This window comes from Bombina bombina, chromosome 9 (assembly GCF_027579735.1).
Source record: "Bombina bombina isolate aBomBom1 chromosome 9, aBomBom1.pri, whole genome shotgun sequence".
Classification (NCBI taxonomy): domain Eukaryota; kingdom Metazoa; phylum Chordata; class Amphibia; order Anura; family Bombinatoridae; genus Bombina; species Bombina bombina.
In genome coordinates, this window is record NC_069507.1 from 26,413,111 (window position 1) to 26,427,789 (window position 14,679).

A 14,679-nucleotide genomic window follows, 5' to 3' on the forward strand; every position below is an offset into this window, starting at 1 on the left:
GGATTTTATTTATTTTTTTAATTGTGAAAATCCATCCTTAAAAAATGTCTAACATGGGCTATAAGGAATTTTTATATTTTTTTTATTTCTTGTAAAAGTTCATATTAAAGATCTAGTTATATTTATTTAGTGCAGACCACACATTAACACAACAATATTAAATATAGAAGTGAGTAATACATTTTTAGGAAGGAGCAAACTTATGTATTTGTAGACAAATCTAAAAGGTCAAGTGCCTAAAGTCCAGTTCTAGGAGCCGTGGCTACCTGACTTCTGGGATTTGTTAAGCCCGGCTATAGATGGATAAGTGTGTTACCGTAGGCTGAAGTGACTGCAGTACTTACTGTCTAATGGATTAGTGCATCACTGGGATCGGAATGTTGCTTATTTTTATCACTGCCACAAAAAGCAAAAGGAAGATGGCATATGTGTTCCATGACCTAACCCCCATTGGTATTTTGTATTTTATTTTAAGAGAGCTTGGGCTGTTACTAGGCGGGGAAAGGGGACCAATGTTACGTTGAGCAGCAGTTTCACTGGTACATTTGGTTTACATATTTCTGCCTCTTTTCCTTTCTCGTCCTCTTTATTATGAACAACATTTCCCTGGAAACAGCTACTGCTGTTCCCTTGTGATTAATCTCTTGCTGCTAGTGACTTTACTTCTTGGTATTTTAACAAATGTAGACTGTTTTGTGTTTTTATCTCATATGTTCAGGTTGTAAAACTATTCTCAGTTTTATATCTACTTCCAATTCACCATTTTCCTTTTAAAGTTAAGGAGCAATATTCTGAGATGCAATGATACCACGTACAGCTCCTATAAGCTATAACGACTGCCCATCACACCATATATTCATGAATTTAAATGTGTTGCTCTATGAACTTACTGACAAGGAAATAGGCTTTGGAATTTACCAGTTCAAACAGATCATTGAATGGATACATTTCGGTCTTACAATTTAAGCCTCACGTTAATTGTTATTTTCTGCCACTTCTCTAATCACTAGGTTTTATCAAGGGGAATCAACAACGTGATTCTGATGGGACATGTCCTACAAGTAGGTCAAAAATAGGCTCGATTCTCACCTTCTATGAAGTCTGTGTTGTGTATCAGGTGCATAGCTTGTAGAACACTTGAGATTTCTTGTCCCACTCAAATTGCAAGTTTGATACAAAATGTTTCCTAAATTCATAAACTTTGTGAATTTGTATTGAATATCCTAGTAACAAGGAAGAACTTAAAGGATATTATATTAACTAAATTCAATATTATAATTCTATCTACAATATTGCTAGTATTATATGTGCCTAGCTAAGCATATAATACACAAGTGATGACGTAAAATCACAGCTGAAATAAATGGAGTTAAATAGGAGTGAATTAGTGAAACTGATATATTCAATTTTTAACTAGGAAATCACATGTATTCTTGTAGTCACTTCTGTTTGGATTCAGAGCAGTTTATTTACTTTTATCTATCATACGGCACATATTAAAGGGACACTGAACCCAATTTTTTTTTTCTTTCATGATTCAGATAGAGCATGAAATTTAAGCAACTTTCTAATTTACTCCTATTATCAATTTTTATTTGTTCTCTTGCTATCTTTATTTGAAAAGCAGGAATGTGATGCACAGGAGCCTGCCCATTTTTGGTTGAGAACCTGGGTTATGCTTGCTTATTGTTGGGTAATTGTAAGCCTCCAATAAGCAAGCTCTATCCATGGTGCTGAACTTTAAATGGGCTGGCTGCTAAGCTTTACATTCCTGCTTTTAAAATAAACATAGCAAGAGAGAGAAGAAAATTTGATAATAGGAGTAAATTTGAAAGCTGCTTAAAATTTCATGCTCCATCTGAATCATGAAAGAAAAAATTTGGGTTCAGTGTCCCTTTAACACTGTGACATGAAAGGTAAACGCTGTCTAGAAAATACTCTGTCTCTACAGCCAGTTGTGTGCTTAGTGTGTAAATCACTGGCATGTTTATTCCACAGCCACTATTTCGGACTACCTTAATAATTACATTTCTACAAACATGAAAATAAGCTTCATCCGTGCATTATTGATTGGCTGATTTTTTCGATTATTTATCCCAGGATGCAGCAAAGTATTTATGCGGCAATATTTGTACAGACTATGTTGAAGTAGTTGAACAAAATAAATAAAAAAAATATATATATATATATATATATATCGTTTTTATATACATACATACATACACATTTATTTTTTTTCTTTAATCATTCTAATCTGAATAATATTTATGTACTGGCATAAGGGTATTTTATGCATAGTAAGAAAATAGCACAGTTCCCTTAAAATTGGTGTTCACAATTAATACAAATTTCTTACGGATTTGCTAGCATATAATAGGTGCAAATTTATATCCAATCATTCACTCTTCAGTGTTTAACAACGTATTCAAATATATTAAACCAATGTCTGCTATTAAGTTGCATCTAAATTTAGTGCTGATTTTTTTTCTTGTTATTGTTTTCAATAACATTGAGTGATCAGCATCTGAAGTTTTTTTTTCTTTATCCTCATTCCTGGGCAATACTTCTTCAGTCTAGTGTTGAGATGCTGACAATAATAGTAATTCCATTCTGATAAAGAGTGTCCTCTGTGCATTTGCTAACATTGTATACATATGAATGCTGCACCATATAATGACCTTCATTATAGACAATAAATGCCGATTTCACTTCTATATTGTCAGTAATCGTTATATGAGCAAGCAAATAACACTGTCTCTAAAGGACATTTATTAATACATCCGGGCTCTCCTTGCCTGCAGTTTAGTTTATATATTAAAAAAAGTATCTACAGATTTAAGAGAAAAAAAAAATTCAACACCAAACGTGTCCAGAAAGTTCCCTGGCTCTGACCTAATGGTCTTAACCTATGTATCAGCCCTTCATGAAGTCCAGACTAGTTGCTCTGTTGCACTATTTTATTTTTGACTCTTCCATAAAGGAGCGATTCAATCCCCTCTGTAACGTTGTCCGACAGGTTTGTCTGTACTTAACCAATATTTCTGACAGCAAAAGATAGAGATTTGGCCAAATGCCTATTCTCTGTGCAGGCTCGCCAGAAACAGCAGTCACAAAGACCGCTGCTCCATAACCTGTCCGCCTGCTCTGCTCGCCGTATTCAGCGAAGTCTGGCGGACCTGAACCGCACTGTCGGATAACTAAAGGCCTTAAAGTGAAGGTAAACTTACCTTGATACTGATCCAATATGTCATTCTTTGTTGAAAATCAGTATGACTTTCATTCATCAAACATTCTAACTTTTAGTGTAATTCGAGTTATCAACGTTATAAATCAATTACTGTTGGTCCACAAATTCAACCCGTTTTTTGGGGTTTTTTTTGGCTCTATCACGTGTTTCGATTATCCAGTTAATAATCTATCCATTAGACGGCCGTCACTCTACGTCACCTGCATCCTTTATCCCTCTGCGCATGCGCTATTCTTTATTATTCATATGGAATCCCTTGCGATCTCCCGTTTCGCATTTGGATAATGGCTTCGCATGCACAGTACAGTTCAATCGCTGATTTGCGCAGGCGCGGTTGATCAGAGCATCTGATGTGATCATCGTGCACACGATTTTGAGAGACGTATAGAGCGGGTGGGACCGCTCTTTACATCACAGACCAACAAAGCAGGAAATAGAGGTAGGGAGGAGTCGCCATCGAAACTGTAGCATTAGATAAATGTATATAAATTGAACATTTTAAAAGTAATAGAAACTCTTTAAGCGATTAAGTAATGAATTTATGTCTTCCAAAGCTTCAAAGTTTACCTTCACTTTAAAGCAAACTGATGCAATCCCATTTACTCACTGTATACATGTATTGTATGTCATTTTTCCTTCAGTGTTTGGTTAAATGACTATATGATCATGTAATATGAAGATGTTATTGAAGCTCACACTATTGAAGTTTGAATCTATATGAATCAACAAAACTAGTGTTAAAGGGCCATAACAGAGGAAAAATGACGGGCTCTAATCCATTAAAACATGTAATTACTGTCATTCCTATACTACTGCGTGTTTAACCCCCACAAAGGGGTTAAACACACAGTAGAAGTGCCGCTCAGGACCTACGGAGAACTGCTGGTCCCAAGTGAAACCCAACATTGAACCAATCAGCAGTGCCAATTGCTTGACTCCATAGGTCCCAAGCTGCACTTGTGTTTAACTCTTTGCAGGGGGATAACACACAGTAGTGTAGGGTCGATAGTCTTTAAAATGACATGCTCTAGCAAATAAGTATTTGTCATTTTTCAGCTATTATGGTCCTTTAAACATCAATAAATGGAACTAATCTTTTAGAGCTACCAACACATTTAGTTTTAATCATAAACAGCTGAGTACCTTATGCTGTTACATACCGTTTTACTGGAACATTTATTTACATATACTACACTAGGATGAGGAGTATTCTCACTATTTTACGTCTTATGGTCTGTACAGATATTGCTGCACCTAGTAGAGATGTTAACTTAGTCCGCTACAGGGTTCAGTTTCTCAGCCATTGTCACAAACATAATCCTAAGCCAAGATGGGACATTACCTTTAAGGTTTAGGTCTGCATGTTTGGCACCAACTCTACATATGTGATTGTTATTGCTTCCATTCTGTTGTTCAGCTTGGTGTTAGAAGGGTTTAAACCAATGTTGTATGTGTGGTTGCTGGTATTGAAGAGGGGATGGAGAGCAGAACTTCTCAGACTAAAAAGGTGGATTGTTGTGCTGTTTTAGTTAAGTATGTGCTGTTGGAGAGGGGCATGCTGTCATGCTGCCTTGTGAATGCCTGTAAGAGTTGCATGCGCCCCCAGAACCACCTTTTGCTTAACATCGAACTAAGCTGGTCATGAATTTTGACCTCCATCAGCTGCCATTCCAAACACTTATATGGCTTACCACTTTTAGTTTTCTTTTCTACCACTTTTAACCCCTACACTGTCAAAGAAGGCTGTAACACAAAATGCTAGCTCTCTCTGGCAGCTAAAGGGTAGACATCACACACAGAACCTATCTGACTGTTGGCTTTTTTAACCTTCAGAACAGCCTTCTGCCTTTAAGGCCATCATGTCATATATTTACGTACAAACTGGTGGCAGACATGGATCGCCTAAGGTGGGGTAGTGCAGAATTGCCCATGCATTTGCTTCTGTTTGTGATAATTACTGCTAATGCATTCTTGACTGTTTTACCCATGTTCCCAGTCTATTGGCTCACAATTTTTCTAAATTGTCATTATTTAAATATTCAAATAAATGTTATGTTCAGTGTGTTGCATAGACACTTTATTTTGCATCCTCAAAATAACATGATCATAACTGAGAAATGTATTTTCTTCAATTAGTTGTAGGAAAAGCATCTATGCAGGTTTACATCCTTGGTAAAGAAGATATGGTTATGCACAATAGCGGTTGTGCGCTAGTACATTAGCAGGTGAAATAAACTGTAGTATTAAAAAACAAAAAAACAAAAAAAAAACAAAAAAAAAAAACAACTTGGTGTGTTTATAGTTACGCTGAAACTGTTCTTTATAACAATGACAACTTTAAAGAAATCAACGCAAAGAGATTACGAATGAGATGAGAGAACAAAAAAAAAAAATGACCCTCTAGGCATTAATTATGTTACGTTGAAGGTTATAAGGCCAATTTGTAACATTTTGTGGTGCTTGCTCAATGAAACAGAGAGAGGACAGTTATGTTTTAAATAAATTATTCATTCTATCAAAAACATAGTTATCAAGAGCAGAATAACAGTAACCATAACTCTTTACTCCAGACCTGGATAGAATGTATGACGACTTCTGTTGCGTGGATAAGTTATATGGTGGCCATATAGAGACCTGACATTATAGAGTTAAATAAGTCTCTTTGGTCAAGCGTAATATGTAACCATTTACTTAATGGAGTCATTGCATCTTTTTTTGTTTTATATTTCGTCTTAAAGTTGGGTTTTCCTAAAGGGCTTTTTTCTTCTGTGATTTTCAGTAATGCTTCCTGCTTCTAACTGCTTGGATACCACAGGGAGACTGCAACACATTACTTCTGTCACTACATTGAATCCCTTGTGAACGATCTTCAGCTTACTTCTATTTTGAGTTGTGCCCCCTTTTTTACACCGCTTTTCCTTGCTTGTGCCTAGAGCATTAGCATTTTCTCTTTATGATCATGTTATTAGGTGGAAACAATTTGTTTGGAGCACCTTATCTAATTTTACAAGAGTTCCATTTTTTTTCTTATACGTGGTACTTTTCCATTTTCAGTGTAGGCTTTTTATTGCCAGCCGTTTATTATGGTGGTTAAGAGAGGGGACTATCTTTCTCTAGAAAGCCCTTCAGCATGTTCTCACAATGAATCCGCATGTGATCAGATGTTGACTTGGGAATTGCATCCGGATATATATATTTGGGACATTCCATCTCTGAGCCAACTTTGGGGGTTATAAAATGGGCGGGTTATGTTCAGCATGCTCTAAAAGTAACTGCCCACCATAAAAATAAATATCCATATGCACTCAACATGTAATTTCTATTGCCACTGCTGCCTTTAGTGTGTCTGTAGGGGACGTTTGCACCCTACTGTCTGTCCTACAGCTGTAAAGTCAGTGCATCACTCTATTGGCCTGGAAATGTTTGTTTGCTAAGCATTGTGTTTTGTAAGAATCAGTCCCCATCTCGTGATGTAGAAGGTACTTTGTTTTATCTTTAACGGGACAGATAATAATTACATTATATTCCCAAGAGCCTGTTTTATTTACAATAATATGAATGAATGTTTAGAAAAGTTAGTTTTATTTGTTAATTAGGCAAAAAGGTTCTCAATTTCTTTAGCCAACTAGATATTTTATACTAAATGTGCTGTGGGGTTGCATGCAAGATTATCCTTTCCGTTCATGTTAAATCATGCTGTTTAAATACAACTGTTTGTTACTCTAATGCCTGTTTAAGTCCGAGGCCGAACCATTTTATCTCGGTGTGAGTCAGTGACGTACAAAAATCACATTTTATTGTTGGTTTTAAACACTTCTTTGCTGCCTTGTTTTGATTTTTTTTTCTTGTTTTTCCACTTTTAATTCCAATGAGACACCTGCTTTAGTACCTTAAGTATCTGTAATCCCTGGTGTGACTGAAATGCAATGTTTAGTAGCAAGAAGTAATATAACCGTTTCCTCCTCCTCTCACAAGTATTCACGTGGCTTATTCCTTCTCTCCAAGCCCTCACCCAGCTCACTTCCTTACACTCCTTTATGCATCTTTCCACCCATTCGCTTTTATTATTGTTTATGTTTGAGACAGTTGGGCTGATCTTTGCCAGCACAAAAGAACAACTGCAAATGTTTTTGGGTCCGAAAGGTACTTTATACCATACGTCTTACAGAACCCGCTATGTAAGATCATTTTAGAATTAATATCACTTTTGCAAGACTAAATTGGAGGACAAAAGGATAGGAAATTTGCATCTTCTGTTCATTGAACTACCCAGGAGTAAAATGAAAGAAGACAAACACTACGTATGTCAACCACCATTTGCTGCTTCTGATTCAAGAAATAACACCAATTATATTTTAAAGTATTTGATGTCTTCTGTGCTTGCAAACTCTTTCCTTATGTCTCCAGGCAAATGTTAAATTAATGTATACGTTCATCTCACAGTTTACATTGTTTATGTATGTATTTTTGTTTTTATTACATATGTATACACACATTTGACTTGCACCTTGCTTTTTCTTGTTGCTGATTGGGCTTTTTGTTGCTTTGTGGCTCCTCCCACTGAATGATTTTATCCAATCAGTTGGCAGGCAGACTTCCGCCCCCGTTGTGGCCGCCACCAGTGCTGCCAACTTGGCTGAGCAAGGTACGTGGCATGAGATGTTCCAAACCGTGATTAACTATACCTTAGCCTGAGCTCCTTGTAACTTGTTTTGTCTTTTTGGTTCCTCTCTACAACCCTGTTTCTTCTCCTGGTTAAGTTGCATGCTGGTGCCTGCATGCTCAGGGGCTGGACTTTGGTGTATCCCTTTGGAAGATTGGCATGGAAACCCAGAATTTATCCCTAAAGTGGAGTTTGTATGACATTAAATGTTTTCTTATATGATGACTTGCATGATGGTTACTTTTCAGCTAAACCTCATTTATGAAAAGAGGAGCAGGAAAGTGGTAAAGAAACAGCTTAAAGGGACACTGAACCCAAATTTTTTTCTTTCGTGATTCAGATAGAGCATGAAATTTTAAGCAACTTTCTAATTTACTCCTATTATCAAAATTTCTTCATTCTCTTGGTATGTTTATTTGAAAAGCAAGAATGTAAGTTTAGATGCCGGCCCATTTTTGGTGAACAACCTGGGTTGTCCTTGCTGATTGGACAGCACCAATAAACAAGCGCTGTCCATGGTCCTGAACCAACAATTTGCTAGCTCCTTAGCATAGATGCCTTCTTTTTCAAATAAAGATAGCAAGAGAACGAAGAAAAATTAATAATAGAAGTAAATTGGAAAGTTGCTTAAAATTGCATGCTCTATCTGAATCATGAAAGAAAAAAATTGGGTTCAGTGTCCCTTTAATGAGGAGGCCTCAGATTTTATAGACCCACAACTCACCAATGTCTCTTGACTTCCGTGCTTTAGTTAAAAAGTTAAGTCCTTTTATGTGGTAGTAATTTAAATGTCCTTTTTGGCTGATCAGAAGCTGGCAGGTGAGGGTTGGCATCTTCTCACCATTGTGGTGTTGCTCATCCCTCTTATTGCAGAATTTATTGTATGTGCTGTCGAACACTTCTACCTCTGCGTAAGCTTCAGTGTGATTGAACAAGATGATCCCAATACTACCTGGGGCATTTGCTTGTTGATGTAACAGTAGTTATATTAGTTATTTACTTTAAATAATATACTAAGTCAGAATTCCCTCATATGGGAAGAACTTGATCCAGAGTTTTAGGCCAAGGGAATGTAAGAATCTGAATCCAAGGTCAAGCTGAAAAGTAAAAAGGGAAGGAGAACAGCACACCTGTTTGTAGGGCACGGAGTAAGATTTGTCAAATCTTGTCAATTCAAATAGTCATACATCCAAAGCACTCCAGCCACCAGAAGAAACCTTTGTTTAAAAGACCTTTATTTTCATTAGTTGGGTCCAAGAGTTTATAGGAACGTTTCGAACCTACAATAGGCTCTTAGTCATGTACATGACTAAGAGCCTATTTTAGCTTCGAAACGTTGTTCCTATAAACTTTTGGACCCAACTAATGAAAATAAAGGTCTTTTAAACAAAGATTTCTTCTGGTGGCTGGAGTGCTTTGGATGTACAAGCTGAAAAGTAGACAGCAAGTGCATGGTGGGACAGGTGATGATATCCAGGGGTTTGGTTACGTGGGAGGGGCAATTATGTTATATCAGATGTAAAACAATTTAGGAATATTTCTTATAAACTACTTTAGCTTTGTGCTAAAAATATTCTTACAAGTATTTGTTATGCATCCATAGTTCTCTATGCCCACATTTTACATATTTATAATGGATTTCACACACCCCTCCGGTGTATTGATGGTCCAGTCTGCAATACTTCAGAGTTAAAAATGCTTTCCCCCCTTTATGATGCTTTTTCCTTACAAACTGAATGAGGAATACACATCTCGAGAAATGGGAGCAGGGACAGATATTAGCATTGAGTAGCTAGGTTTTTGTCTGCAAACTTCTGTATGTGGGTGTGGTATAAAATTATGTTTTTCAGGGTCATGGATAAGAGAGGGTGTGACCTGTAAGGGAGTTATAATGTGCAGCTGTGCACCAATGAGAGGCTGGGAGAGCTGGAGAATCTGTAGGAGGTCTTGATCTATGGAGTGTGCTGGAGAGGGTGGGTGATCAGTGAGGGGTGCAGGTAGAGGGAGGGTGATCTGTAAGGGGTGATGATCTATGAGGGGTGCAGGGAGAGGGTGGGTGATCTGTAAGGGGTGATGATCTATGAGGGGTTCAGCAGAGGGTGGGTGATCTGTAAGGGGTGATGATCTATGAGGGGTGCAGGGAGAGAGAGGGTGATCTGTAAGGGGTGATGATCTATGAGGGGTGCAGCAGAGGGTGGGTGATCTGTAAGGGGGTATGATCTATGAGGGGTGCAGGGAGAGGGATGGTGATCTGTAAAGGGTGATGATCTATGAGGGTTGCAGCATAGGGTAGGTGATCTGTAAGGGTTGATGATCTATGAGGGGTGCAGGGAGAGGGAGGGTGATCTGTAAGGGTTGATGATCTATGAGGGGTGCAGGGAGAGGGAGGGTGATCTGTAAGGGGTGATGATCTATGAGGGGTGCAGCAGAGGGCGGGTGATCTCTAAGGGGTGATGATCTATGAGGGGTGCAGGAGAGGGTGAGTGATCTGTAAGGGGTGATGATCTATGAGGGGTTCAGCAGAGGGTGGGCGATCTGTAAGGGGTGATGATCTATGAGGGGTGCAGGGAGAGAGAGGGTGATCTGTAAGGGGTGATGATCTATGAGGGGTGCAGCAGAGGGTGGGTGATCTGTAAGGGGGTATGATCTATGAGGGGTGCAGGGAGAGGGATGGTGATCTGTAAAGGGTGATGATCTATGAGGGTTGCAGCATAGGGTAGGTGATCTGTAAGGGTTGATGATCTATGAGGGGTGCAGGAGAGGGTGGGTGATCTGTAAGGGTTGATGATCTATGAGGGGTGCAGGGAGAGGGAGGGTGATCTGTAAGGGGTGATGATCTATGAGGGGTGCAGCAGAGGGCGGGTGATCTCTAAGGGGTGATGATCTATGAGGGGTGCAGGAGAGGGTGAGTGATCTGTAAGGGGTGATGATCTATGAGGGGTTCAGCAGAGGGTGGGCGATCTGTAAGGGGTGATGATCTATGAGGGGTGCAGGGAGAGAGAGGGTGATCTGTAAGGGGTGATGATCTATGAGGGGTGCAGCAGAGGGCGGGTGATCTGTAAGGGGTAATGATCTATGAGGGGTGCAGAAGAGGGCGGGTGAGCAGTAAGGGGTGATGATCTCTGAGGGGTGCAGGGAGAGGGAGGGTGATCTGTAAGGGGTGATGATCTATGAGGGGTGCAGCATAGGGTAGGTGATCTGTAAGGGTTGATGATCTATGAGGGGTGCAGGGAGAGGGAGGGTGATCTGTAAGGGGTGATGATCTATGAGGGGTGCAGCAGAGGGCGGGTGATCTGTAAGGGGTGATGATCTATGAGGGGTGCAGGAGAGGGCAGTTGATCTGTAAGGGGTAATGATCTATGAGGGGTGCAGCAGAGGGCGGGTGATCTGTAAGGGGTAATGATGTATGAGGGGTGCAGCATAGGGTAGGTGATCTGTAAGGGTTGATGATCTATGAGGGGTGCAGGGAGAGGGAGGGTGATCTTTAAGGGGTAATGATCTATGAGGGGTGCAGCATAGGGTAGGTGATCTGTAAGGGTTGATGATCTATGAGGGGTGCAGGGAGAGGGAGGGTGATCTGTAAAGGGTGATGATCTATGAGGGGTGCAGGGAGAGGGAGGGTGATCTGTAAGGGGTCATGAGCAATGAGGGGTGCAGGAGAGGGTGGGTGAGCAGTAAGGGGTGATGATCTATGAGGGGTGCAGGGAGAGGGTGGGTGATCTGTAAGGGATGATGATCTATGAGGGGTGCAGGAGAGGGTGGGTGATCTGTAAGGGGTGATGATCTATGAGGGGTGCAGGGAGAGGGTGGGTGATCTGTAAGGGGTGATGATCTATGAGGGGTACAGGAGAGGGTGGGTATTCTGTAAGGGGTGGTGATCTATGAGGGGTGTAGGGAGAGGGTGGGTGATCTGTAAGGGGTGATGATCTATGAGGGGTGCAGGAGAGGGTGGGTGATCTGTAAGGGGTGATGATCTATGAGGGGTGCAGGAGAGGGTGGGTGATCTGTAAGGGTTGATGATCTATGACGGGTGCAGGAGAGGGTGGGTGATCTGTAAGGGGGGATGATCTATGAGTGGTGCAGGAGAGGGAGGGTGATCTGTAAGGGGGGATTATCTATGAGTGGTGCAGGAGAGGGTGGGTGATCTGTAAGGGGTGATGATCTATGAGGGGTGCAGGAGAGGGTGATGATCTATGAGGGGTGCAGGAGAGGGAGGGTGATCTGTAAGGGGGGATGATCTATGAGGGGTGCAGGAGAGGGAGGGTGATCTGTAAAGGGTGATGATCTATGAGGGGTGCAGCATAGGGTAGGTGATCTGTAAGAGTTGATGATCTATGAGGGGTGCAGGGAGAGGGAGGGTGATCTGTAAGGGGAGATGATCTATGAGGGGTGCAGCAGAGGGCGGGTGATCTGTAAGGGGTAATGATCTATGAGGGGTGCAGGAGAGGGTGAGTGATCTGTAAGGGGTAATGATCAATGAGGGGTGCAGGAGAGGGTGGGTATTCTGTAAGGGGTGATGATCTATGAGGGGTGCAGCAGAGGGCGGGTGATCTGTAAGGAGTAATGATCTATGAGGGGTGCAGCCGAGGTTGAGTGATCTGTAAGGGGGGATGATCTATGAGGGGTGCAGGGAGAGGGTGGGTGATCAGTAAGGGGTGATGATCTATGAGGGGTGCAGGGAGAGGGTGGGTGATCTGTAAAGGGTGATGATCTATGAGGGGTGCAGGGAGAGGGAGGGTTATCTGTAAGGGGTCATGAACAATGAGGGGTGCAGGAGAGGGTGGGTGAGTGATCTGTAAGGGGGGATGATCTATGAGGAATGCAGGGAGAGGGAGGGTGATCTGTAAAGGGTGATGATCTATGAGGGGTGCAGGGAGAGGGAGGGTGATCTGTAAAGGGTGATGATCTATGAGGGGTGCAGGGAGAGGGAGGGTGAGCAGTAAGGGGTGATGATCTATGAGGGGTGCAGGAGAGGGTGGGTATTCTGTAAGGCATGATGAACAATGAGGGGTGCAGGAGAGGGTGGGTGATCTGTAAGGGGTGATGATCTATGAGGGGTGCAGGAGAGGGTGGGTGATCTGTAAGGGGTAATGATCTATGAGGGGTGCAGGAGAGGGTGGGTGAGTGATCTGTAAGGGGTAATGATCTATGAGGGGTGCAGGAGAGGGAGGGTGATCTGTAAGGGGTGATGATCTATGAGGGGTGCAGGGAGAGGGAGGGTATTCTGTAAGGGGTAATGATCTATGAGGGGTGCAGGAGAGGGTGGGTATTCTGTAAGGGGTAATGGTCTATGAGGGGTGCAGGAGAGGGTGGGTGATCTGTAAGGGGTGATGATCTATGAGGGGTGCAGGAGAGGGTGGGTGATCTGTAAGGGGTAATGATCTATAAGGGGTGCAGGAGAGGGTGGGTGAGTGATCTGTAAGGGGTGATGATCTATGAGGGGTGCAGGAGAGGGAGGGTGATCTGTAAGGGGTGATGATCTATGAGGGGTGCAGGGAGAGGGAGGGTATTCTGTAAGGGGTAATGATCTATGAGGGGTGCAGGAGAGGGTGGGTATTCTGTAAGGGGTGATGATCTATGAGGGGTGCAGGGAGAGGGAGGGTATTCTGTAAGGGGTGATGATCTATGAGGGGTGCAGGGAGAGGGTGGGTGATCTGTAAGGGGTGATGATCTATGAGGGGTGCAGGGAGAGGTCGGATGATCTATGAGGGGTGCAGGGAGAGGGAGGGTGATCTGTAAGGGGTGAGGATCTATGAGGGGTGCAGGAGAGGGTGGGCGAGTGATCTGTAAGGGGTGATGATCTATGAGGGGTGTAGGAGAGGGTGGGTGAGTGATCTATGAGGGGTGAGTGATCTGTAAGGGGTGATAATCTATGAGGGGTGCAGGAGAGGGTGGGTGATCTTTAAGGGGTGATGATCTATGAGGGGTGCAGGAGAGGGTGGGTGATCTGTAAGGGGTGATGATCTATAAGGGGTGCAGGGAGAGGGTGGGTGATCTGTAAGGGGTGATAATCTATGAGGGGTGCAGGAGAGGGTGGGTGATCTGTAAGGGGTGATGATCTATGAGGGGTGCAGGAGAGGGTGGGTGATCTGTAAGGGGTGATGATCTATGAGGGGTGCAGGGAGAGGGTGGGTGATCTGTAAGGGGTGATGATCTATGAGGGGTGCAGGGAGAGGGTGGGTGATCTGTAAGGGGTGATAATCTATGAGGGGTGCAGGAGAGGGTGGGTGATCTGTAAGGGGTAATGATCTATGAGGGGTGCAGGTTGAGGGTGGGTGATCTGTAAGGGGTAATGATCTATGAGGGGTGCAGGGAGAGGGTGGGTGATCTCTAAGGGGTGATGATTTATGAGGGGTGCAGGGAGAGGGTGGGGTGATCTCTAAGGGGTGATGATTTATGAGGGGTGCAGGGAGAGGGTGGGGTGATCTGTAAGGGGTGATGATTTATGAGGGGTGCAGGGAGAGGGTGGGGTGATCTGTAAGGGGTGATGATTTATGAGGGGTGCAGGGAGAGGGTGGGGTGATCTGTAAGGGGTGATGATTTATGAGGGGTGCAGGGAGAGGGTGGGGTGATCTGTAAGGGGTGATGATTTATGAGGGGTGCAGGGAGAGGGTGGGGTAATCTGTAAGGGGTGATGATTTATGAGGGGTGCAGGGAGAGGGTGGGGTGATCTGTAAGGGGTGATGATTTATGAGGGGTGCAGGGAGAGGGTGGGGTGATCTGTAAGGGGTGATGATTTATGAGGGGTGCAGGGAGAGGGTGGGGTGAT

The 14,679-nt window shown here is 42.5% G+C and overlaps 1 protein-coding gene across 22 annotated transcripts in view; it reads left to right on the top strand.

The window, feature by feature from the left end:
* Positions 1-14,679, top strand: part of CAMK2G (calcium/calmodulin dependent protein kinase II gamma) — a 397,374-nt gene that overhangs the window by 314,651 nt on the left and 68,044 nt on the right. For 15 of the 22 annotated variants that reach the window (XM_053691977.1, XM_053691992.1, XM_053691972.1 and 12 more), the window contains 2 exons: positions 1,011-1,061; positions 7,830-7,892. In XM_053691977.1, coding sequence (XP_053547952.1) covers positions 1,011-1,061; positions 7,830-7,892 — 114 coding nt within the window. The remainder of the gene's footprint in view (positions 1-1,010; positions 1,062-7,829; positions 7,893-14,679) is intronic. The other 7 variants (XM_053691980.1, XM_053691976.1, XM_053691982.1 and 4 more) reach the window with 1 other exon arrangement.